Raw genomic sequence first — 26,766 nt, 5'->3', positions numbered from 1 at the left:
GGTCGTATCCTCCAGTTCCGACGAAGCAGGGAGGCCTTAGGTGCATCGACTGTTAGCGAACTTGTCTCCCAGTGTTACCCCCTATAGTTTTCTCGGGGCGGAGTGGGAGACTGCCTAGTAGGTCCGTCTCCAGTAGAGCGGCGGCTCGGAGAAGCATAGAAAGCGGGGGGACGGCGACCGCGATAGGCGAAACGGCGTGCTGACTCGACGCTCGCGAAGGTATTCCGAAATATCGGCGGGGCGCTCTGCACCTTGGGGACAAACGGTGGTAGGTGGAAACCCAGGCAGCCCAATTTCTCGATAGGCGCACTGCAATAAACGTTGCCTGGCTCCACGCAGTGGTGGCAGAGAGGCCGGTTATCGGCAGTACGCGAGAGGTCTCTCTTGCGAACTTCTGGTGGAAGGAACTGCGCTTGGAGACTGAAATAAGAGCGAGGACGGATCGTATGGTGTGAGCTGCTTGCTGGAGCCGCCAGTCCGCTGGGCGCGGTAGAGGGTGCGGAAGAGTAAGCGCAACAGGTCTTGTTGGTGGGGCGGCCGGCTGGCGAAGGAATCCTTTGGCGTATGAGACGTTGCACGGCGAGCCTACCTGCGCCAATGGCATAGAAATGGCTTTGCGGATTTCCTCACGGACAGTTTTTGCAACGCAGCCTTGTGCAGGTTCTGCCGTCAGAATGATACCGCACTTAGTAAGATCTTTCAGCAAGACTACGCGGTTGAGGTTGCGAAGCGTTTGTGATGAACTGCATTGAAGTGTCGATGCGAGCTTAGCGATGCGCGCACAGCGGCGTGACAACATGATTACCCGCATTAGTCAAACTAGGAGTGTTCGCTTTCACAACTCATACGAAGTGCCTGGCTATTCTTGAAATTCTTTTTTGCACAAAAATAGGAACGGGAGGAAACATGCAGCTTTCATCAGAAGTGCACACCAACGGCATACGCAGTGTGAGCAGCACGTAAAAAAAGATGTATCACGTGACGGAAATTACTGAAGTATTAAAAGCTCTTTCGCACAAAATGCGGAAAAGTCCTCGCAACCTTCTCGGAACATCGCAGAAATCGCCATGAGAAGAGCTCAAATGGGCGGATTTCTTGAGATTGGCAGGTCAAATAAGGTATCAGAGACGTGTAGATGACGCAGACATATGACCCGGAAGTAGCTGTTCAACCACGTCATTTTAACCCATTTAGTTATCCGACAAACGTAGAGGGGGATACGAATGCAGATGCGGTCACCAAATATATATGTCAACCTTTCGTTGCTAAGAATAAACATCGAGTGATGCTGAATCGAAAACTGGCATGGTGTCTTGATATTTTGCAAAACCTAGCTCATGCGTGAACGGTATCACATATTCTGCTGTTGCGGGAAAACATAAAATGTGTTGTCAAAGTAAAGTGAAAGCTCGTCATTTGAACCATTATTAATTGGAATTTCGAGTTCATTCTAAAAGTACGATTCAGTCGGGCCAAGCGTCTATAGAAATCTAGCTATAACAAATCCCGTTAAATCTAACGCGAGCAGGTTGTTCCGCAACGGATAAATCGAACTACGCGGCACCACACCACCGGCTTGTGGCCTGACAAACCGCCAAAGAAACGCACCTCCTGGCTACACACGAGGCATCACCACCTGCGAAATTAGGAAAAGCACAGAAAAAGAAGGTAAAACCTGGTAAAAATAATCTGAAACCTCTTTGGTGCCCGTTATGGAAGGCGCATTCTTTGCGGACAATGCAATGTGGACAAGAGTGCAGTGGCGCAGGTTGCAGTTACAAATGAGGACACCATGTCTCAAGTCAGAAGCGCAGAGCCTGTCGACGCCAGTGGCAACGAGGAGAAAGACAACGAAGCTCCAGTGCGGCCGTCCACACGGAAGGAATGCCCAGATAAGAAGCCTTGTTAAGTTTTCAAGATTGTGAAGAGGAGGGCTTCCGCTACATTCGCTTGAGCAAAATGTGCTGGTTGTCGTCGTTAACGACAAAAGGCAAGCTGCAATCAATGAGCTTAAAATTTTTAAACATCAATTTGTCTACATGCCTACTGCTTCCTCGTCGCAGAGTAGCACGTTGTTATTCTTCACTTAGTTCAAAGGTTTTATTATTTCGAACTAAGAGGACTTCCCCTTGCGGTCCATATTAACGAGCTTTTACTGTATAAGGATCATGCTGTCTATGATATCAGTAAGCCACCCCAGCCTATTTCATTGGACTGCGACTGCGCGATAAAAGAAACAAGGACATGAAACATACCGACACTCTTGTTTCTCTGCTTAGTCGAATACCTCACGTCCCCATTTCTTATCGCACAGTAGTGCGGAAGTTACGGATTACCTATGTACCAAGAATGGTACTTATTAAGCACGTATTATGACTTGAGGGTGCAGCCCTTGCCGAGCACCAGGCTGATGGCGTAGCCGAGGGGAGCCTGGAACCAGACGAAACCAAACTCGAACACGGCTTCGGCCGTTCCTTTCATTTAGGCGTCACCGACCCAGGTCGCTGCACGAATTGGGACCCAAGGACATTTATTGATACCGATGCTTACGCCAGAGAGGTCTCGCCAAGAAACTGTTCCCACATCCTTAAAGTAATGAGGCTACCAATCGTGTGGCTATATTTTTATTCCACCCGGCAACGCAATTTTCAGCTTACTTATGGCACCGTTTCCATACAAGCAGTGGTACTATGTATATTGTATATAACGACTGAGCACACAAAATAAATTCAATGGTTTATTATTAAAATATCTTTGCTAAAGGTGCTAAATCTTTCAGAAAAAGTCGCACCTATAAAACATAAACTTGGTACCGATCTTTCCCACAAATATTAATTGCACTCTTGAATAAGCACTTGCACACGTTTTTATTTATGCACTGTTCTTTCACATGTAAACCGGTAATACATTTACATTTTTGCAGGCATGTCCAGTTTTTCAAGCGGAGGAAACACAATTTTTATCTCAGATACTTTTTTTCTGTGAAATCGGGGAATATATTTCTATTTTAACCAAAATTTTCTAGTTCGTCACAGTGTAGAAATTTGGTTAAGCGTATCGCAGAAATTCGGCCTTGAAATTGTGCGCATGTATGCGTGAGCATGTTTTCTCGTTTGTTTAATCTTTTAGGAAAAGAAAGAAAGGTATCTAGGTTTCGAAAAGCGTTGTTGTGCGTTTTGTTTGCACAGTTTGTTGATGCGATCTTCAAAATTGACCCTACTAAGAATCTCCGTCTCCATGCTCAGCAGCGACAAATCGGTGTGGCGGCTGTCAGTCATCGCTGATCGAAGCTGTTCTTGAACAATGTCAGCTTCCGCAATGATCGTCGGTCAGTGCAGTTGGCGACCATTAAGCACAAAAATTAAAACAGCACCATGAACTTTTGGGAACCAAGCTTCAGCTGTTTACGAATTAGGTTTCAGCGTGTATGCCACACAAAAACAGCCTTGGTTGCTCGTAAATGAAACAAACTGTTTACGCTCATCGGGAAATGTGCCAGCGATATCAGAATACAGTTTTTTATGAGGCACATTGCCTGCTGGCGTGTCTACGCTGGGGAAAGGTAGTTCCAGAATGTAATAACAGGAAATTGCGAGCAGACTTCGGTGTATGCGCTCAAGCGAGCACAAAGCGTGCACGAGATTCTCAATCATGATAACAAGGTTTCACAGCGGCACTTACCTGAACGATCTTGTGGCTCCGACGTGCCGGTTCCTTCAATGGACTAACATCGTGTCGATTATTTTCGCTTTCTCGGGGTGCTCACTTCGTACGAATTATTTCACTATGCTTCCTTCGCGAACTTCTTTATTTCGTCCAGCTTCTCACTGAAGCCAGATTCATTATCACACTGTGATTTAAGCACGCTCACTTCAGTATTAGTGAGCGTGTTGAACCCTGAAGTGTCTTACTTGTGGCGTTGAACCGCAGGAAAACTCAATCACAAAACTGGGCACATCAGCGCAGTTTCCCACATTGTCATTGCCTTCGGCAAAGAATTTCTTTCGTGCTTCGTTTCTGCTAGTTCATCATAGTCTTTGGATAGTTAGTTCCATCAAGGCAGCGTATTATTCTATAGAACCTGCCACGAGTGCCTTTGTTGCATCCACTCGCGCTGAGCACTGCGTGTTTGAGACTTGCTCTGTGATTACGGCTTTCGCGTTTTGTTTTAAGTGAGCTCGGAGTACAGCCCAGCAATGAGTAGGCGCAGCAAAGGAGACTGCAATACGCTGAAGTATAGTTCAAAACGATCAAAGGCTTGCCCACAACAATCTGCAGCAAGGGCCTCGACCAGGCTAAGACAGTGAGCATTGCAATAAATAAAACTTGCTTGTGGATTGAATATTGTAAATGAGCCTGCATGCCGGAGTATTCGCCAGACGCTCACTGCTCACCTTCTCGTCAGTCTTGAAAGTTAAATCCAAGATTTTTAACAAATCAAGCGTTGGCTTTGCGATAGCTTCCCGGCAAAAACACGAGATGTTTTTCAGGGTCATCGTTAGCGACGTAGCGAATTACCACTGCTAGTTAATATCTGTGACTAGAATCAGGTGTAGAATCAACTGAAAGAGAGTACTTGACCCTGCAATATGTAGACTATGTACACCTTTTCTGGCCGACAAGGGTGCAGAAATCTTGCAATATGCGCACACCTTTATATAGGGATTTGACTAAAAAAAGCGTGCGCTTTTGAACACTTTAAAAGGGTGCAAATTTGCTTAACACCCTAAAATAAGGGTGTGACCTGCGGAGCTACGCGTGACCATGTGGATCATCTCAGCGGGAAGAATGACAGGCAGACATTTTCAACACGCGCAAGTCACACTTGTACAAGAAATGAATTGAGCGAGAAAACCAGTGGGTTGCATGGTGAGAGCGAGAACATATTTATGTTATAATACACCTGCTCTTCTTTCTTTTATAGCCAAAAGGAGAGAGCTCTCGGTTAGAATCGGCGGGCTTTTTTGTTGCAAAAATCAGATATCATAGTGCTAATGTTTGAATTACGCATTTTAATGTGAGCACATAAAAAGCGGCATGGGGATTTGCTAAAGCATTTTAATCGTGAGTTGGTTGTTTAGTGGATAATAAAAATTTCAATCACCTACTCTACGCACTTTCAGCACCCACGAAGAAGGGTATTCAATAAATGGACACTGTTTTTGCCACATGGGTGTAAAGCTACAAATTAGGGTGTTGGAAACTAAAAAGTTTTTTAGTAAAATACCGCCAACTAAGCAGGAGGACGTAAAAGGCCTCCAACTTTGTAGATATTTTCTACTAGTGTACAGGGCTGGAATTGGACATTTTTACAAGCGAGGGGATGTTTTGTAAACCGAGGTGTTTAAAAAATATGAATTCGAGTGATTACGAGCGGAGCTGTTTAAGATTTTGATTGGTTCGGTGGCGTTAGCAAAATATACAATAAAAAAACTGGGCTGCCTGTAAAGTGTGCACCACCGCATAATTGATTATTATTTCAGTTAAGCCGGCTTTCGCGCCTCCTCGAGTGGGAGCGCAAGGGGCGCATGATTGTACGCACCTCTTAATCTACCGTTTTAAAAGTGATAGTCTTTTTCGGATACTAAAACGCAAAAATAGCGTATCTTCCAATAGTGATGCAAGGCTGGAAAAAAAGCGGAGCTGTGGTAGACCTAGCGGGTTTCTGCCTTAGAGACGCTGTCAGTGGGTGTGGGGACATTGGAACAGCCTTGTAAAATCCGGCAACATTTGGTCTCACCGCTCAGCACTTGACCTTGCCTAGCAAGAACATCACCAAACCAAACAAAACTCGGCAAAGTCTAGAAAAGCCGATAGAACTCAGCAACGCCGGAAGAAACAAGGTCGGCCTCCAATTCACCGTTTTTTGCAACTGAATTATTTTACACATTTCATCACCCCACAGAAAACCAGGGTGTTTCCGTCTGTACACACCTTTTTGGCACGCAAAAAGAGTGTAAAGCTAAAAATGAGAGGGTAAGAACCTAATGAAAAGGATGTAATGACTTCCCGATACCCTTATTCTACTCATACACCTGTTTTATGCAATAAGGGTGTGAAAAAGCTTAGTGTGTGACAAGGGATTTTCTTGGGGACCAGTTCCAATAGCTTCTACAAACTGCACTAATTCTTGAGCAGTGGTAGGATTTTTTGCCACGTCCAACTTTCAGAAAGTATTTATATGAGGAGCAAGGAAAGGGTCACGCTTGGAAATCAGTTCTAGACAATCAAGGAAGTTCCCATTTTTTGAGACGCCAAAAAATCGTTAGCTCCCCTGAGAGAGAGCCGTCGTTCTGCCGCAGACATTGCAACAGCAACCACGCACTGAAGGGCATTTCTACAGTAAGTTGGCCGTTCCGAGAAGTGCCCTTAACGGTTCTAAGTGAACGTCGCTTGCCCAGATCAAGCGCGCAAGGTCTGGAACACTCACTTTCCTTGTGTGTCTCATTCTGCATATGCCGTGTCCCAGACCCATCCGGCTCCGAAATTTGGTCGTCTCTTGCAGATTTCGGAGTACCAGAAAATCAATATATGTATGCTTTAAATGGTCTGTACAGCAGCCATTCGCGCAAGGTGACTTCGCCGTTGGTGCAGTGAGCATAAAACATTTCTTGCTTGAAGTAGCAGTGGCACCAGTTGGCTGAAAGCACTCTTCGAGCGAGGTTATCACCTTGCATGTTTCTAGCATTTCCACATACATGCTGGGTTCGTGCCACCCAATGTTTACAGCAGCTGCGCACAGGAGAAATAATTCAGCGGGATTAGTAGACATGCAAGCACTTTCAACAAGCATAGAAACCGCTGCGTGAGCTTACATCCGTTTTTTTCAGCACTTTAAAGGACATTTCAGATAGGAACAGCTCTCTATGCGCCTTTGCATCGCGCGTTCCGAAACTGTTGGACCATAGCTGCTCAAATCCCAGTCCGGCTGGTCTCTATGTCCATCAGCTGGATCAGCTCTGTCGCTCTACGCGAGGCATGGTTTTTGGGAAGTGTAAAGTTTTTACCTCAGACTGAAAACCTGTGAGCTCACTTTAGGATTATGCACATTATGCGATAAAACGTTTTTCCAGAACATCGAATATTGCAATAGATAATCTCTGTTTCATTGAGGGGAAATTAGCAGAGGGCTTAAACTTTTTTCAATCAAACAAAGTCGACTGCCATCCTTTCCAGCCCTCGGGAGGGCCCCCCAGGCGAGGAGAGACCGGTTCATTTGAGCCCATTGAACCATGAATAATCCATCCCTGACTGCGACCAACCACGTGTACGGCGCGTTATTTCTTCCCCTCAGGTTTATCTCTCTCCCGCTGTTACTCAGCGAGAAGAGTTAGGGAAGCGGGATGGCCGCCGGTGTGACGTCGGTGGCGACAGTGACAGTTCGTTTTACCAAGGCGGCTTAAATAAACGGCAGCCCCACATGGAGTGGGGAAGTGTGGCGCGCTCGCAAAGCTCGCTGCAATGACGTGAGGGCTCAGGGGGGGGGGGGGATGTCATGGAGCACCATCATGCAAGGAAGGGGAAAAACCTGAAAAGGCCCCAAATATACGCACTTGCTCATGGGCGAGCTGGGTATGCACTGTGGACGTTTGCGGCTGCGAGGCACCACGGTGATCCACGGTTTGATGGTTATGTCATTATGTATTCATCCTTGGCTGATTGGGCGCAGTGGTACGAAACTAGGCCAGCGCCCGCTAAGAATGTGAGTCGTCGAGCCGCGTCATGGGCCACGCTGTTTTAACCCCCCCCCCCCCCCCCACCTCCACCCGATCCGCAAATGCGTAGGAGTAATACCAATTTTACGGGAGAAGGGGGGACTTTGCGTGACAATTTTGAGTCCCAGTGGCGTGATCAGACCACTGGAGAAATTTTGAACGCCCGCGAGGAAGGTCCACTCCGAGTATATGCTTGTCATTGTCGCCTATTTCTACTGCTCCGCAATGCAATCTGGTCGCCGTGTTGGGCTCACTGGCAAGGGAACGGCAAGAATGGCGATGCAGTCCGGGCTGTCACGTATAACTGCAATCTAGTTTCGTGGCCGCAGTCTTAATTTTGATAATATTTAAGACGTCATACTATGCTAATTGACCCTTTAAAGGTGCCTTTACTCGTTTACAAAGTGTTTTTTACGAGTACGTAATCCACACAAGCACGAGACAATGCATGCTCTGAACCACCAAATTACTCGCATGTAGATCACTTGAACAATTTGCTTTCAACACAGGTGGTCCCATTCTAGGGTGAAAGCGCTTTTACCCAGTCACAGCTAATACATCTAATATACCAAAACTCCGGGTGACAACATCAAGCTTTTCATTTCCTCGTTTTTATGGAACGAAATAGGTAAATGGAAGACACAAGGCACATAATGGTGGCACGTCTGGCATACTGTGAGCAGTCTTTAATATCATAAACCACTGAACTGGCAAGTGTGAAGTTTTGTCAAGGAATATGTTGTCCCCTAAGGTACCAGTATATGAGCATCCCGACAACAGCACCCGAGACGTTGCCCACTATCCACAAGTGCGGCAGCGCGAAGTAGAGGACCGTCACCTCGCATGCGACTCCGATGAACATGGGAACCGGTACCAGAAAGACCAGGAACAGGTACCCGTGGCCCGGGTAGTAGGCGCAGTAGAGTCCCTTCATGGCAATCAGCGTAGCCGTCAATCCCAGGAAGCACTTGTAGCGCATCTCATAAGCGCGCACACCGGCGACCTCCTTTAGGTTGGGTAGAACGTAGTACGTTAGAACGGAAAATGCCAGGTTAGTGGCGGCCGTGAGTCCCACGGTGGCACCGACGAAGCGTCCGCTGCCCATCTTCCCCTCCAGGTGGTAACCCAGTCCGAGGAGCGAGACCACGGTGTAGGCCGTGTGCAGCGGGTCCGAACTGTGCAAGCCGGGGAGTAACAGGTTGTGCCACTGGCGCTGGCCGATCACGAGGTCGGAGGTCACGCAGGCTCTGCTCACGGCCTGCTTCCACCGGTCTGGGACCATGGTCGTCTGCAGCGCGAGCAGCACTCCTGAGAGCAGAATCGCTCCCCAGGGGACCGCGGTGGGCTGGGCAAAATGTGGGCCATGCTGCTGCTGTAGCTGCAGGAATGGCATGTCCCTGTTCCGGTACGGGGGCGTTCGCTGAGAGGGAGGCCTGCTTCATCAGTCGGGCTAGTCTAAGTGCGGAAATACAGCAGAAGCGGCGTTGCCTGGAGTCTTTGGAAACCACGATGGATGGTGGTAACGGGGGCGGATGCTGTGTCAGCAGAACGAGGTCGACGTGGAATGGAGGGATGATGGTGATGATAATGATGTCGGTGATAATGATGATAATAGGGCGGGTGCCCTGTTTTCCCACTAATCCTGCAATGGTGATAGTATAGCGAATTTGTTAATTAAAAAAAAAAACCTATCAAATTCTAAATTGTTGCTGGTGAGCCAGCACAGCCTGGCGCCTGGCACACAGCTTTGGTTTTGAAAATTTTGAAACGCTTTCAAATATTGGGCACCTAGATATTTCGTAGCCGATCTAGTTAGGACCTGAGCGAAGGTTCCTTCTTTTTGTCGGCGTAGGCGGCTTCATTCGGGGTAACTGTGCCTGTAGGAATCTCGAGAAGGACCCCTACGTTAAAAAAGAAATTTTTTGAACAGGGGCAACGATGAGTACGCGATCTCCTGCATAAGATGACGCCCAACCCACCGTGGTCTTTAAAGTGGCGCTGCAAGCCCAGCGGCCTGCAACAGTGAGTGCGTGAGTGAACAAACTTTATTGTGCAGAAAACTGGTAAGGAGGGGAGGGGGGCGGAGATGGATGTTCCGCGGGTCTTTTCTCATCAGATAACGGCCGCGAGCCCGTCGGCCCTAGTGGCATACTCAGCAAGTCGGACGACTCGTTGTTGGGACTCCGCGCCGGAGCTGAGCAGCATTGCTTACCACTGCTTCAAATTATTTATAACTGTCGCTGCTGTGGGTGTTGTACGAATGGGGCGCTGTTGCCAAGCTCAAAATGATAATACGGGGGGAGTCTTTATATACCGTTTACAGCAACCAGTTGGGCTGCCCTTCAACAGGTGATGCTGGAACCGCACTCGCCATGACTGGCCTTTATCATGGGGCGGTTCCGGTTCCCGCCGTTGTCTGTCATGGTGCTCTGGGATGTGTGCAGTTATAAAATGTGGGAACCACGGGGTAAAACGTGCACCGTAGTCGGATGTGCTGACTGCGATCAGGACATCAAGGTCTGGAATGAAGAGCCATGGGATTCTCACCGGCCGTAACCTCATAAGGACTGTCCGTGTGTGCGACCCTCCGCAATGCACCGTTTTCCGCACAGTGAGCGCTACACGAACATCTGGCTGCGCTGGGTCTCCATTCTCCAGCGGTAGAATTTTGTTCAAAAAAACATGGAAAAGGGTGACTTCTTCAGAGAGTAAAGGAAGGGTGCCGGCAATTGCGACGTCGCTTGAATTCACACAGGTGGCTCAACAGAGTGAAACGAGGGACAGTTAAAAGCACTCAACCACACCCTTTATTACTTCGAAGAGATATTCTTTGCTAAGGTTAAATCAATGCATGATTCATGAACAGTGGTTGGTTGAGTTGTATTGGTGAAGCACATCAGTGGAAACTTTTTTTAAATAAAATTGAAGAAAGCTCTAACTCGGTGTTGGACGATCTCACCTCTCCTACGTCTCTTCCGCCGATCTCGTCGCCAACGTCGGTGGCGGAAGACACAGAGGAAGGAAGAGATACCCTGACACCAGTTGTGGGCTTCCTTTATTTTTTTATAACTCCTAGCGCATGCGCAAGACGCAAGAGGCATGCGCGCCGTTGTAGGAATGCGCATACGCATGCATACACATGATTTAGCTTAAGGTTACGCTTTCACGAGTGAGACATCAGCAGGCATGTCCGCAGTATTGACGTACAATGTATTTTATGTTGCTTGGCACGTTCTTCAGCTCAACGCAAGGGCTACCTACCACTAATGCTCTCATGGTCCATAGACACAACCTCAGAAGGTGTATTGGCCTACGCTTACACCCGGGATTTGTCGTCCTAGGTATGAGCATTATTAGCAGCACCTACCCGCAGTGGCGAATGGACAACGGTTGCGTTCAGTTTCCTATACATTTCGTGCGAATACCCAAACGCACAATGGGTTACGTACCCAACCAGCAGCACATTCTTGGTAACGTTTATTGGCCGAAGCCTTTCCCGCTATGTTTCGTTTTCTTCCGGTCCAAACACCAGCACACTACAAATAGCAGTACAAATCATTTATTGCGAACTCCGTGGAAAAGCACATTGTATGGATTGGAGGAGGAGATGAAACCCCAGCGGTTTCCGTCGGTGCCTTTGTTCCTAATGGGAACGCGTCAAGCTGGTCTGGCTGTCGACAAGCTTCATCTGAGGCAACTTTGGACACACGCGCTACAGTTACTTCAATGCAGTACACATCGTATTTGGATATAGGGCTGGGCACGGATGTCTCCAAAGTCGTCTCCGAACATTTCTATATGTGCCACACTGACCACAGGTATTGTTCCTACTGCTACTCTAACGCAGTAAAACTGTGCACACACCACAGCTTCACCTGAGATGCACTTTTTCAGGGGCAGGGTGGGGACTCAATTTTTATTCGACTTCGTTTGGCTAACTCAATGCAGAATTTCGCAGTTTGGTAACATTTCTGGTAGGACCTGGAGCGTCCGGCAGTAAAGAACACCACCCAAGTGCCTAGCGTCGACACAAGGATGCTTCCCCAGTGGAAGGATACAGGGAGAAAAATAATTTTTTGGGAACTGTTACATCCGACCAACGGCGAGTCACCAACTTAAGAGAGGGACGCAGACGCCACCTTGTACCCACAAAAAGGAGCCCTTATTATTGCCACACATCATTTATCACCACGCTGTTACAAATAATGACTGTGGAAACTGGTAACGTTAACAGTGTGTGCAACCTGTGGCACAAACATGAACTAAATACACATCACAACAAAAACCATGAGCAGTTCAGACTTCCCGACCACAGGTCGCCTCCATGGAATGCTGAACTCTGCGGTAGTGCATTTTTGATGTACCGCGCTAGAGCTAGCTGTTCCTCAAAAGAGGGAAATGGCTGAGAAGCAGATGGAGCAGGCAACTCCATAACACCAAGATGAAAATCCACATATCAGCACACGCTGGGGAATTGATAAATTCGCAGCACAACTTAGTCCGGAAAACTTGTGTCTCGCGCTCCACGTGGACAAAAGAGGACCTCCAACACCTCCAAGACACTAGGACAGCTGAGATGCGTGATAGCTTTGTCCAAAACCAGAGGCGAGGGGACAGGCCTGCATCCATTTCTCAGGACGCGCTCACGCGTAATAAAAAAATTGCAAGCCAAATATCTGCCATCATCATCCTGCAATGTCATACACATCACCACACCGGGACGAGCCGAGATGACCAAAAAGGCTTTGGCTTCACTTCACCGCGTCCATGAGCATCTGCTGAAAGTGCGGCACTCGCCCAGGGGAAATAAGTATAACGGCAGTGCGTTTAATGCGAATGCCAGGCAAGGCACCGGGCACTCGGAACATCCGCCCCCTACCTCTGACTTCATGGGTGTCGAAAAACTCGCAAGGAATATCACCTTAACGAGGTTGCTGCAGTACCTAAATAGCACCAGACAACAGTCATCTAAGATCCTTGGCTTTATGCCGTATCTTCAAAACAATAGGTTGCAGCTAAAGAAATATAATTATGACGTGCGCTGACAGCCACACGAAAAAGTCACACTTGCTGTCTACTTCAAGAGATCCTTTGAAAATCTCACCATCATGCCAATCTCAACTGTCCAGGCTTTGAATACTGAGCAGATAACCACGTCTGGGGTTACTTAAGAGGACGGAAAGCCATTCCCAACATGGGTGACATAGTTTCTGACCCCATCGATATGGGGACGTGGTACGCCACAAGTATTGACTGCCCTCCCGCCATAGTCGTCGTTGATCCCCTGGTTACCTTGGGCCCATACCAGATCTGCGCCATGTCCTGTATGTTGATGACAAAGGGTTGTGGACCGCAAGGGCTCTGTGGGAGAATTGCAGGAGCGCTTCCAATTCGCGGCTGAAGACGCAATGAGTATACCAAGAGCTGTGGCCTCCGTCGGTGCAAAAAACAAAGCATCCCATATTGGGTAAACAAACCAGAAGGAAAACATTCTTTAAACATCGAGATTCTAATAGACGGCGTCACCACGAGGCCATCCACCACATCAACGCTCTAAGCATGTTCTTCTTATATGGGGGCTGGAGAAGCACAGTGTATTTTAGCCGACCCAGCTGCAGCTTATCAAGCCACCCATATGCTAACAAAGTGCCGAAAAATGCTACCCATATGCTAACAAAGTCCCGAAAAATGCTGGGGCATGAAGAGGTAGCCACACTTTGGCTCGGCCAGGCTTTTGTGATACTGGTCACGTTTTCCTCCTCTTTCTTATATAATTTCCGCGCTATTTTTGAAGATATCCTGTTAAATCCCGGCTCTATTATAGTCTCCCGTACACTACCTTTGGCAAGAGTAAAAACACCCAAAAGGACGCTTTATTCAGCAAGGCATACAAGAAGGCCCCTGGGCTTCCCTAAGCCCCTGGAATGAACAACGCCCAAAACTGGGTATTCGCACCACAGTGGCTGATGTTGCCGAGGCTCATCTCTCGAATCAACGCCAAATGTTGGGGTTGACTTTCGCTGAGCTTTTGACAGGCTACAAATGATGTCTCCGTAACCAACACAATACAGGAGTGCTCCTTTTGATGTTTGAGAAATGGATTGTGTAGGACCTATACCATGCAATATGCACCCAGTCCACCATGCATGAAGGACAGATGCAAGGGTGCGCGCCATCGTAAAAGACAACGACAATTGGGGACCGGTAGTCTATGCTGTGGCGGTAGACCACCAGGAGGGTAGCCATGGAGACCGTCGTCACAACCGCAACTTTCAACTTAACCGACATTGCCTCGCCTAGGACGACCATTGCCCAAGCAGAAGCGGAATACTCCTCTGACAGAAAAGATAAAATTATATAAAATTATAAGGTATTTGCAACGGGAATGCCGGCACCACCTTCACGTAAAGATATCTATGCATCAACTGAACAGCCTCTTTCGACGTCTACTCTACAGACAGGGCAACAACACCGCCCTTAATGCCGCCCGAAGGCTGACCTGGCTGAGAACCACAAGGGATGGAGTTTGCGTTCTCACTGCTGAACGACGAAGAAAAAATCTATTAATAGACTGTAGGGCAGGGTTTACCCCTCGGGCAACACATGTCTACCAAAAGCTCACGAGTCCTTAGTTATGCGGTTGCGAACGAATACTACACCCTAACCCAGTAAATCGCACTTAACACATCAGACCCCGTACTCCCCTGCGTCAATTATGTAGCGAAAATTTTACTATGCACCAAATTTTGTACTAGTGTAAAAAACAATCTAGACAAAATTCTCCATTGAATCCATGGGGAGCGTTCCATCCATTTCCAGACTGGACAACAACCTTCGGTTGATTAAAAGGGCTGTAGCAGCTAGCGACAACACCAGGCTTCTAAAATGAGAACACTCGTATGATAATTTTACTCCTAATAAAGGCAGTAACGACATCTTTTCATTTGAGTCGAGAAGCGAGATAATGACCAATCTCTTTGAAGAGTGCAGTTGTGCGTCAGGAACGCCCGCACCACATGTCGTCATATTTGATTGTTTTTCGATTTATATTTGTACGTCCCAGTGGGACGAAACAGCAAAAAATTACGAGTAAACATCAAGCACATGTGAGAAAACAGGTATTCTCTGGAGACGTTATCTCGGAGTCACCATCACAAACGCATATTTTGCTTAAAGGGACCCTGCAACAGTTTTTATGAAATCTTAAATGCTTGCAGAACGCAGTCACCCAACAAACCCAGTACTTAGATTAAGGGGTCGCAAATAAACTCAGACATAAATAACTGCTCAATACCCAACACATAACTTCGAAACTCGCTCAAAAGATTTCTCTCTCTTTCCCGGTCTTGACGTTTCTAGACGGCTCGAATTACGTCACTAAGGCCACGACGAAGCGGCTATTGATTGGTTTTCCTTCACTTGCAGCAATGAACGCTTATCGATGACAACATTAAAAAAGGGCAAAAAACAAAGCAGAAACAGAAAACGTATCTGGTGCGACGAGCAAATCACGCAGTGCCGCTTCGTGCTGGCGATAAGTATAGCTTTCGCAGTGCTTTCAGGTGCGAAGGAAAGAGTGAAAGCGTTTATCGAAGGTGTGCAGGGTCCCTTGAAGGGCTCCTTGAGTCACAGAAATAAATAGGCTTGAAACACCGCTATCAGACAGATGTGCATGGGCTATTAAATTTAAAGTAATTTATAAATATCTCAGCCGGACGCGGAAAATTTTCAGCGGGTTCACACAAAATCGGATGCTGTTTTTTCCCCGAGCCAAAAAGGTTCACGCAGGCCGGGTGACGTTTGTTCCCTCTGTCAACTCCGAGTGCCCACGGGAGTGACTCCCGGCGGCCATCTTGTGCGGCGCTCTGAGCTTCAGCGGGGGAGTAGGGCCCGGATCGAAGTACTCTTCCATTGTCGACGACGTCACATCCGGAGTGCTGCTTTCGGCTTCAGTGGGGACCTCAGTACTCCTTAAGGTGGTGCCGACGCCTTAAAAGCATGCGTGAGAGTTTGGCAGTCAGGCTCGCATGATCGGGCACCACGAAATGCTCGGCTGAATACACATTGGCAGCTTTAAATTAACACTGACGCATACACACTACGAAATTGTCGCCGGTGGGCTGGGCGTTAATGCTCCAGAGCCAGCAAGCAGCATGACCGAATGTGTCAAGTTTGTTATGACGATGTTAAAGCAAACCTGCTTAGGGACAACAGCACAAATACACGCCTTTCGCTAAAGTCCCAGAGCAGGTTTATTTTTAAAGCGCAGCTTTCGTAGCACACTGACTGCGTATCTCGCGTCGAAAACGCATTGTAGAAAAGCCAAATTTCTCTTACGATGATGGTTGTGGCCGAAGTGAAAGAAAAAAAAAAACGCTACCCGTGGCCGGAATCAAACCGGGGTCCCTGAAGTTCTGAAGCCGACGTCTATCCGATTGCGCCATTCCCATCACGGCAGAAGGAGTTTGTGTTCACAGAGGGGTGCATGGACGGGCAAAATTAGAAAAATCATGCAATCCTCCGCGTACGGTGATGATTCTTGAACGCCATGCTTTGCAAAAGTCCGAATGCGTGCGAGTAAAACTAATAACTCAAGGAGTGAAAGTTCGGACCGTCTGCGAAACTATAAACTCAGCCAATCAAAGAATACCTCCCAAGAAAGCTTCGCGTTCAACTATCGTCGTCGTAAGAATTGTGTGCGTGATATTTTTACTTTAATCTCATACCGGAGCTCGTCATTTCCAAAATTCGCATATTCAGTCGCGTTGGTCTTTTCGGGGCGCTTTTATGAAGCCCAGCCGCGGCGATTTCTTAGTAGAGATTCAAAATAAAAAAAAACGCCCTACCTAGAAACTGTATTGCGGTCAACGAGGAGTAGATCCGTAGCGGAAAGTGTTCCTGGTTTTTAACTTTTCTTTTCGGCATGACTCCTCTAACACTGTGTGTTACTGGGAGAACGACGGATCATTTTCGGGTTTGTTACTTGTGCTACTCCGATGATGACGTCACTTTTTTTTAACAAACACCATCCAGTCGTTTCGGGTGTATACGTGAAATATATTCGTCCTTACGTAACGCGAAAGACAAAACGCAACACACGGGAAAAAATTTCGTCATTATACAGTGGAACCCCGCTGTTACGTTCCCGGGTGCTGCGTTTTCCTGGCTGTTACGTTGTTTTTGGCCGGTCCCGGAATACCTCCCATTGAATCCAATGTATTGAGAACCCCGCCGTTACGTCGCAAGTGTAGGACCGTTCCCGCGTGTTACGTTGCGAATTGGCGGTCGGAGCTGGCCATGCAGAGCGGCCATGTTGCAGAGTTACTCAATATAGACAGTTGCGAAACTCCGCTTCAGAATCCGGGCGGCGCTAGCCCCCCCACTCCGTGGAAGCTGAGGGGCAAGCCGACGCGCGTGGCACCTAGGAGATAAAAACGGAACTTCGCTAAACTATTATTATTCAAAATTCTTCTGTAAAATAAAGATTGCTTTTTAAATTAAAACACAATAATTATGTAAAATTTACTTGTGTTTTTGCGGCTTTTCTTTTTATGACTTACGGCAGCAGCCGCAAGCACTTGAGTACTGCTTCAACGTCCTGCCGACAGACGACAGGCTAGTCAACTTGCCCCGTGCTTGACCCGGCGCAGGGGGGCAACCGAAGACCGGCTTTCGATACATGGGGCCTATGGGGAGTTTCGCAACTGTCTATATCCAGTAACTCTGGCCATGTTGGCTTTTTCCGCTGCTTGGCCTGGCTTGGCTTTAGTATAGGCTTAGCCGCAAATGTCGCCGGGGACTTGTTTTCGGTTGTCACCTGCCTGTTTTCTTGGCTTAGACTCATTGTCATCGTCATTGTTGGCATCGTCATCGTCAATCGTCATCGCCATCGCCAACCAGAGCAACTCATGTGCTTTTTGCGAACTTCTCGCATGTGTTTTTCTTTGTGTACCTGCCGCGCCGGCCGTGGAAGCGTGCGTCTGCCAAGTGCTTCCTTTTACTCGTTTAACACAGGATGGCATCAAGAAAGCGGAAAGCGCTTTCGCTTTCTGGATTTATTGAGGATACTGGATTGAGATACTGCATTGAGGATACCGGCACGCGCGAAGTGACGATGCCGAGACCCACATGGCACTGCAGGTGCTTGAGAAGCACCTTGTGCTGCTCGGACGTGACAAAATACGCCGAGCAACGCTGCACGATTTTTCCGAGCGCAGGTAATGAAATAAAATTCTGCACACGCTTATTTCTTTCATTTTCCCGTTTCTGGGCTCTTGGGTTTCCTGGTTGGTACGTTTTTTTTTTCGCGGTCCCGTGAAAAACGTATCAGCGGGGTTCTACTGTAATACTGTGAGTACACTACGTTGGCTACCTAGATGTGGGACTGATACTACCAGCACTGCATACGAAGCGACATGAAAGGTCCAGTCAACATGAATACTTGTTTTTGCGTGCATTATCAGGCAAGTCTGATGATCGAGAGAAATTAGCAATAACTTTATATCCTATAGTTGCTATAGCCAAAGCCTTGGGCCATGAGCACGTCCGAAAAATTTCCTCCAGGAGCAAGATATTCACCGTCACGTATCTGGGTTAAGCTGGTTAACCAAAACTAAGGCCCTGTTCTAAACCCTTCAAGAAGAACGCAGAAAACTTCGCCCAGGCTATGTTCTTTGAGCCGGCAACACGGCCATCGCCGAAGCTGCACAATTCCGCTATAGGCTGAAAGGACATTTAAAACTATAGATGTCGGATATCCGGGCTCAAAATAACAAAGATTGATTGATTGTGGAGTTTAACGCGCTGAAGCTCCACCCGGGATATGAGGCGCACCCTAGTGGAGGGCTACGGATTAATTTTGACCACCTGGAGATATTTGACGTGGCCCAGTATCTCCACACACGGGCGTTTCTTGCTTTTCGCGTCCATCAGAAAAGCGGCCGCCTCACGGAAGGAGTCCAACCAGCGTCTTTGGACTCAGCAGCACAACGCCTTAGCCACTAAGCCACCATGGCGGGTTCAAAATAACAAAGAGGGGCCATTGGGCCTGTAGCGCTGAAACTGCTCGGGTGTGGGCTATCTAAAATTGAAGTGTCTGAAGTCGGAATACAGGTAAGAAAAGATTACTAGAAACAAATGAATAAAACATAAGAATATTAAAAGTTTGACTGCTAAATGGGGCTTACAGAAAGATGCCTATTGCAGGACGCAACAAAGTAATTTATGCGCTTCTCCTGTCGCAGCAAAAGTACAGTGTAATATTTCATGAGTAATCATAGCTTTTCCAATGATTCGGACCAACAATGGCAACAAGAGGAACAGTGCTTAAGAAAGAGGGCGGGGAAAATGACAAGAACGGCAAAAGGTACACTAAAGCAGCAAGATTAATAAATTGTTGACCCGCAGTAATCGACTGCTGGCTTATAATACGGCATATGTTACTCACCTGCAGCTACAACATCTCTGTCGACACCTGCAATGTAAATCAGAGGCTATTTTCAGTGAGGTAAAGAAAGAAGGCAGAAATTATCCCTGCATTCCTCCCAAACAACCAGGCATCCATACTGAACGCCTAAGGACCTCGAAGTAGTTGTCTCTAAGTGCCCCCTGAAATTACTGATCACCCCCTTTCGCATACTATTTAGAAGTTGTTCACCAATGGACGTGTGAATGAACCGGCAGGAATGACGTGCAACGGGTTAGCATAATTTTTATTCTACCGGCAAAACAACAAAAGGAATTTTTTTGTTCTTTTCTGGACATTGGCAACCCGTCATAAAAATATTCGCTCTATTAAAGATAACGCGGAAATTATACTGCCTGGGCCAGAGATTTTATTCTCAATTAAAACAAGAATATATGTAGTCTATTTTCTTCCCTCGCGCCCTAAGATACAGCTCATACCTCCCGTGCCTATAGGATATGTTGGCATTTAAGACCCAACTGAGTTTTTAGTGGGCAACCACGGAGCACTAGGGATCGATTCAAAATTCCCGCGAATGTTTAGTGTGCGACCAATTTTCCATCCACAGGGGTTCTTGTTTTTAGTCTCACTCAGGAAAAGGACCCGCACAACTGTGTATAAAACGTGTGACATTGAACGTAGTAAGACGTCACTGGCCGAAAGAGGCGGTAAAACGTAAAGTGAGTTTAGGGCTGTCAACAACTCCCGCCGGTCTTTGTAGAAGACTTCAGCTGCTAAGGGAAAGACTGAAGCAGCGCCCGCATTATATCTTGATTTCTCTGCACGTGCGCGTGCGTGCATCAATACCTTCAGAACGAATTTCACCAATAACACATAGCTGACTCTGCTGGAGGCTTAATTGAGGACCTAAGTATTCAGGAGCGAGAAATGTTACTCCTCAACTCAGTAAGTCTATCGAAATGTATTACACTTAGTCTATAAGCATGACCACCAGCCCCTGCAAGTCGAAGCTTGTTGGCACCAGCAGTTCTTTCTCGACAACAGGCAATAAATTAACTTCTTTTGTAACACATGCGGCGTAATGCCTTAAAGCAAAGCAGTCATGTAAGTATTTTTTCAAAGACCACATTTAACGCAGGCCGTGTGAACTTCTCCTGAACAGCATCCATAACGTGTCCGAAATTCAGAGGGAAGTAAAGACAAATAACAAACATTTTACAAGTTTGAAAATTTCCCGTTTCATCAATCGCTCAGGGCACGCTCACACAAATTACATGTGATGTTATGGAATATGTGCGTTAGAATGTTTTGTCAACAGCCGTTATTGAAGCACGCACTTCACACTGTGCTTTCACGTCAGCCATAACGTGCCCCACACTGCCAGGCAATTTGTACCCTCCGCCCTTTGTTCCTTCAACAGCAAAAGTAAAGATTGAACGCGCTTCGAAATAGGTGCGCTAACGTGGAATTAGTAATTTTCTTGTGAACAGCCAAATGATTCGAGAGGTTTGTATACTTCACCGCACACCAGCCCCCAATTCTCTACGAAAGGAAACTGGGTGCGCATATATTTTGAGATATGGGTGCAATCGTTCCTATTGTTTCTGGTCACACTCGAAGCTATAGGCTGCTTAATGAAAGTATCTGCTCCGTGTACATCAACACATAGCCCACATAAGCGTGCGTGCATAACCAAGGACGCCTTAAGGCTTTGCGCCAGACGCTAGCAATTCCATCTTGCTTGCTTGCTAGCTCACATAAGGGGCCCAATATTGCATTTTATGAGCTCCAGGGTCCTATCGCAGAAAGTATCACTGACCTTTTTCCAAACAGTACTATGGCTGTGTATAAACTGTTTCCGAATAGTAGTGCGTAAAGGTTTCACGCCATGCCGTTTATAGCCAGAAGATTCAGTGACTGAGCGTTAAAGGCACTTTGTTGCAGCCAGTCGCGGTGCCCCATTTCACCAATATTACCGGCAAAGCCGTCGAATCATTTCCTTAAAGCAATGTTACTGCCATTGCAGATATTTTTAAAAACCCGGGTCGAAGTGCAACGTAATAATTCGCATGGTACTTGGTAGATCTGCGAGCGAACCATAACGACGCCTTAGCAGAGCATTGTGACTCGGATCGCAAAAATATACCCGCAAACACAATGCGTGGACGTCTTCCCCACTTACGTGTGAGGAGGAAAAGAGCCACAGCAACCACCATTAACAACGTCACCACGGTGAAGCAAGACAAGACGAACCTCATGGGGATTTGCCTGCGAGGGTGCAGGGGGAGGAAATCAGGTGCCGTTCCCGATTTGTCACAGAGCTTGATACGTCACACTTCGCCTCACTCAGATATGCTTGTTTCCATACGCTGAGCTAGTAAAGGATGACATGTTCAAACTAGCAGGCCTATTGTGGCGTTAGAACCGAAGATACCAAGTTTAAACTTCATGTTCTAACTCATTATTCTCCAGTTTAACCTATAGGCACTAACATACACGTTCGTTGTTAAAATAAGGCTAACAAGACTGTAGGACCCCTCAAAGCTAATCGAATACCGACTTGACCTTGACTGCTTCTAGTATGTTTTAATTATTTTTGCCAGTATCAACATCAAACAGTCTGGGTAATACCGTTACTATATACTGCAAATGTTTGCTACCTTTTTAAAACTTCCTGGATGCAAACTGCGCATAACAGAGATGTAAAGTTTTGTTAATCAAGAAAAGCGGTGAGGCATAACCAAAGAAGTTTTTGTGTACAGCGTAAGCGTCTTTTACCAAGGATCCTCATAGTGCCAAGCATACCTCGGCAAATTTGGCAGGGCTCACTCTAACTCACTCGCATTTTTTTTTTTTGATGACCACTCACTCAAACTCAGACTCAATGCTGAGCAGCAGACCTGCGCTCACTTAAACTCAAACTCACAGTTACCGCAAAACTCAGAACTCACTCGGACTCAAAACTCAGAACTCACTCGGACTCAAAACTCAAAATGTACTCAAACTCAAAATGTACTCAGTACTCAAAATGTACTCAAAACTCAAAATGTACTAAAACTCAAAATGTACTCAGTACTCAAATTGTACTCAAACTCGAAATGTACTCAAAATTCAAAATGTACTCAAACTCGAAATGTACTCAAAATTCAAAATGTACTCAAACTCAAAATGCACTCAGTACTCAAAATGTACTCAAACTCAAAAGGTACTCAAAACTCAAAATGTACTCAAACTCAAATGTACTCAGTACTCAAAATGTACTCAAAACTCAAAATGTACTCAGTACTAAAATGTACTCAAAACTCAAAATGTGCTCAAACTCAAAATGTACTCAAAACTCAAAATGGACTCAGAACTCACTCGGTCTCAGGCGTACTCAAACTCAGTCGGGCTCAAACTCACTCAAGCTCAAACTCAACATGCTACACTAACCTCGCGCTCACTCAAACTCAAACTCACGAGTGAGTTTGAGTCTAAATGAGTATGAGTGCGCGGACTCATGACTCCGCCGACCTCTGGTGCCAAGTGCACGGGTACGCTGTACGCTGTACTGGTACGTCAAGTGCATAAATTTAGTACGCTTATCTTAATTATTAACTCCCGTCAGTATTCATACCTGTACCATACTCTAAATATTTCTGGTGTTTGTACGTTCGTTTGTCGAACGTGTAAACGCATATCGATTATGTGTATGACTCCGATCCTGGCGTATACGCTTTTTCACAATTTTTGTACGGCTCCCGGGACTGTGACATGTGCGCTGTATATATGCATTTCCTGCGAGAATCTGCAACGTCTTTGCAGAGCAGAAATAAGTAAAAAGTGATCGGCATGTTTAGAACTCTCTAAAATGTTAAGGCGAGAGCCTAGTTTTACATTCTGTTGATATGCTCCAGAATTTTTAGTTTGCCGATGCGTTTGTCGCGACTTGAGCAGCTTTTGGGCAGCATCCGTTGAGGCTCGTTACGCTCGCTCACGACCACCGCAAGACTCCTGTTCGCCCCTAGCGGTACCTTACCCTCTTCAGGCGGCTTGTATTTTACTTGCAGCGGCAATCTACCCTACTGGTTGTATGCTGGTGACGTCCCAAATGAGTTCAAACTATCCCCAGTCCACTTCTTTTACAGTTTCTATTTCAATAAGTCACTCAGCTCACCTCACCCTCCTACCGTACATGCTGCTTCCATTTCTGGGCGAGCGCTTGGTCGCCTTTATTAGAGCCCCTTACGACCCTCTTTCGATGCTGGTGTTTCCTTTTCCTGGCTCGCGATCCCCGGCTCATGTATCGCGCTCCCATTTTCTCAGTTCTGTGTCCCTCACAAGTATTGTTTGTACCTGACACATTCCACAAAAATTGAAATATCAAGCTTTCGCCATAATAAAAATTACACCATCCTCCCGTAGGGGAACCCTGAGTAGTATGCGAAGCAGCCATGGGGTCGACTGAAGTTCCCATTAGTTTTCAGTTCGTCATTTCCGTTGACGTTCAGCTTCGCATGCCTTCGTTGTATGAGTAGCTTCTTGGCGTAGTTTGAATGAGTGAAGGACATAAGGCGCGTTCGTAGCACATGCTCCCGTCTCGGTTTGTAGCGCAGTGGGAAGAGCGCCATGTAACTCCCATTGCAGCCAGAGAGTCGTGGGATCAAAACCGGGCACCGCATAACTATTTCTTTTCATAGTGGACTGCGCTGACGTCAGCCCAAACGCTGACGGGGCTGAAGAGACGCGCATGCGCAGTAGAGTGCGGACGGCGGACAACGACAACGAGGGAGGGAGGGACACAGCCCCGAGCATGAGATGGTTCGCATCTAATACACGTACGTACCACGAGCTCCGCAATACCACCTGTGGGAGGTACAGAACCTCGGGCTTACTGATAAAAATAAAATTCCGCTTGAAATTTCCAATTTTCATTTACGCCCCAAAGAGAAGAGCAGCACAGAAGTATTGTTGGGAACAGTTTTCATTATTTGCTTCGTTGTGAATCAAGCAATTGAACAAGACTTAAAAAACAGCGAATATGTCTGGGGCACCTCGGCCTCCGATCTCCGACATCAGTGCTTCTGACCACAACGCACAAGCACTTCGCGATTCTAACACCCGCCCGAGAAACCTGGTAGGGTTCCCGGTCGAGTGGGCGTCGTCAAAATAATCGATCTTTGTACTACCCCACCACTCAATGAAATCAAGGAAGTCCTATCAAGCTGTCACCGAGTAACATGTGTTCGTCAGGTCAGATAAACCAGGCACGCGAATATATCTGCGAATATACCCGAATAAAACCTGCTACGAGCACAACGTCCGGGACATCAGCTCCTGGCGGGCAAAAAATGTGTCCTTGGCTTCCCAATGCCTCGTACTGCTGATAGCTTGGGAAGCACAACTGAGTTATCGACCGGCATATTAGTGTACCATCCAAGACTCACCTCTGGATGGCATGCGAAGGGGACACCCTCACCCCGGCCTTAGCTGGCAAGATTTTCCGGATATAATGTGTTGACGCGTGCTAAGCGCACTACCAGAACTAATTGAGGAAAGATTTCTCATGATCCTTAAGTGTACTCGAGTCCCGTGGATTATTGCGCAGAGGGAGACGATCATCTGGCGCAAAGGGAGACGAGAGGTCTTCAGAATTTTTCAGCGTGATCATACGCTATTGATCCTTCTGCTTCAAGGTCACCATACATATGTGCCATTTACGTTCTTTCCGTTGAAGTGTCACTTTAAATTAGAGAATCGGCTCCAGTGACAAGGCTGTAACATTTTTTCGATGATCTGTCAACTGACCTATGGCATTCTTGGCATATTTTTAATACATACATTTGCATCAACATTTCAACATTGTGCATACTACCACCAAACCTTGGCAGCTCCGCGTTGGGGGAGACGTCAGGCACGTTGCCTATAACACGCAGCTGCTAATTTTTCTGCCGTGTGAAACGAAATATTCTGTTATGGTAGTAAGCTGAGTGACATCAGCTATTTTATGATATTCTTAGTCACTCTTTTATTAATCAATAGTGTAATTTGTATAGGCATGGTAGGAGACAGTTACCTAATCGACGGAAGAACAACGGCTCTTGAAACGTTACCGAATGTTGCCAGGCGCCTTGTGCGTTACAGAGCTGAAGTTGAAACAAACAGAGCATCTCTACTCTGATCCCGTCGCCTATACTTACCATCCTTTTGACTCCCCTGAAAATTCAAATGACACGCGTGCTTGAATTGGTTAAGCTACATCTACGTGAACAATAAGAGGTCTGTTAGTGATATGGAAAGGAAAACAAGCTCCGAAATGGAAAACACACTCGTTCGTTCAATTTTCCACCAAAACATTCAGCAGGGAAAATCAATCTCCCCGTGCATCGGGGCTGCTGTCTGTATATCGCCGATAGATTGAAAGAGGGACAATCAGCATTCCCAAGGACTTTGAGGTCATCTCTCCAAGGGCTGCAGTTCATCCAGGACCTATGCACACCCTCCAGTGTGTCTCAATTCAAGCTGTTGCATGCATACGCAAGGCTTAAGTGGTCTCGCGGGAGACTAAACAATAATCTATTTACAATTCCTATTCGGTCAAAAGTCAATAGTCGCAAACTGAAAATACTTGCGTGCACGCAACGTTTCACCTCTGTCAGCTTCAGGTGTAGAATGTGTAGCTCGTGCTCTGAGATTCTCCCTCAAGTTTCAACGCAATTTTTAACGGAAATCACACGGCTAACAGGAACAAAAAACTTTTTCCCACGGCTGCTCTGACCTATCGTTTCGGAAACATACTATACACCTCGGTTATCGGAACAGTTGAGTTGGTTGAAGTGAGAAGTGCACGGCACTTCCCACCCCCAAAATATATCTGCTCATGCCAATAAAGCCGACAGTTATTCCTCAACACAGATGTTTACGCAAAAAAGAATGGCTGTCGCAGAATTGGAATTCATCAAAAGCGAACAACCAGATTACGTCACTTGCGCTACCGAGCACAAGGACGCGGGTTTGATTCCCGGCCGCGGCAGCCGCTTTTCTGATGGAGGCGATAAGGAAAAGAATTGGCGCCAATCCACGCTGTGAAGGGGATTGGAAAGCAAAGCTTTAAACGACAACCCCAACCTTTGCCCATGTGACGTCACTTGAATTCACACACGTGACTCTAAGAGTGAAACCAGAGTTACCTGAAATTCGCGGGGTGTAGTCCCAAACGCAGCAGCAGCGTCGGCCACGGCCGGGCTAGAGCGGCGGACGCCGTCACTGTAGCCCGGCCGTCAGTCGGCAGAAATAAAACAGAGAGGAGCGTCTTTCTAAGGGTGAGACAGCGGAACCTATCCATCCTGATGTGCTAGCTTGGGGTTACACCACCACGCGACAAAAGCGCAGACACCGAAACAATCCGGCATGTGAGCTTACTGATTCCCCTTTATACCGATTGAAACTAGTTAGTTTAGTAAGTTTGAGAATTGCGAGAAAGCTGAGGTAACTTTTATAATCGCTATTTATAAGAACCAGTTCCTACTTTCGCCTTTTGTAATAGTAACTCTTAAAACACAACCGAATTAGTATTCACTAATTTAGAAACCCGAGTCCATTCGTGGCATGCAGCGCGCAAAAGGTAGCGTTTCTCTAGCGGCCGGA

General features: G+C 46.9%; 3 protein-coding genes across 3 annotated transcripts in view; all 3 read right to left on the bottom strand.

Moving 5' to 3' along the window:
- LOC144179890 (signal peptide peptidase-like 2B) overlaps positions 1-2,481 on the bottom strand; it is a 37,844-nt gene extending 35,363 nt beyond the window's left edge. The window contains exons 1-2 of the mRNA XM_077708314.1: positions 2,397-2,481; positions 1,609-1,636 (exon numbers count right to left, since the gene is read on the bottom strand). Coding sequence (XP_077564440.1) covers positions 1,609-1,636; positions 2,397-2,481 — 113 coding nt within the window. The remainder of the gene's footprint in view (positions 1-1,608; positions 1,637-2,396) is intronic.
- Positions 2,482-8,442: 5,961 nt separating this feature from the next.
- Positions 8,443-9,108, bottom strand: LOC144179889 (rhomboid-related protein 4-like). The gene has a single exon (XM_077708313.1). The coding sequence runs from the start codon at positions 9,106-9,108 to the stop codon at positions 8,443-8,445; it is 666 nt and encodes a 221-aa protein (XP_077564439.1).
- Positions 9,109-15,249: 6,141 nt separating this feature from the next.
- Positions 15,250-21,403, bottom strand: LOC144180464 (uncharacterized). Its single transcript, XM_077708807.1, has 3 exons — positions 21,323-21,403; positions 19,162-19,188; positions 15,250-15,704 (listed from the first exon to the last, which is right to left on the bottom strand). Exons 1-3 carry the CDS (start codon positions 21,396-21,398, stop codon positions 15,496-15,498), a joined length of 312 nt encoding a protein of 103 aa, XP_077564933.1. The 5' UTR covers positions 21,399-21,403; the 3' UTR covers positions 15,250-15,495.
- Positions 21,404-26,766: the final 5,363 nt, after the last annotated feature.

Source organism: Haemaphysalis longicornis, unplaced genomic scaffold, assembly GCF_048455015.1.
Source record: "Haemaphysalis longicornis isolate Haplotype H1 unplaced genomic scaffold, Haemaphysalis longicornis Haplotype H1 scaffold_4, whole genome shotgun sequence".
Taxonomy (NCBI): domain Eukaryota; kingdom Metazoa; phylum Arthropoda; class Arachnida; order Ixodida; family Ixodidae; genus Haemaphysalis; species Haemaphysalis longicornis.
This window is presented reverse-complemented; position numbering and strand designations above follow the sequence as displayed.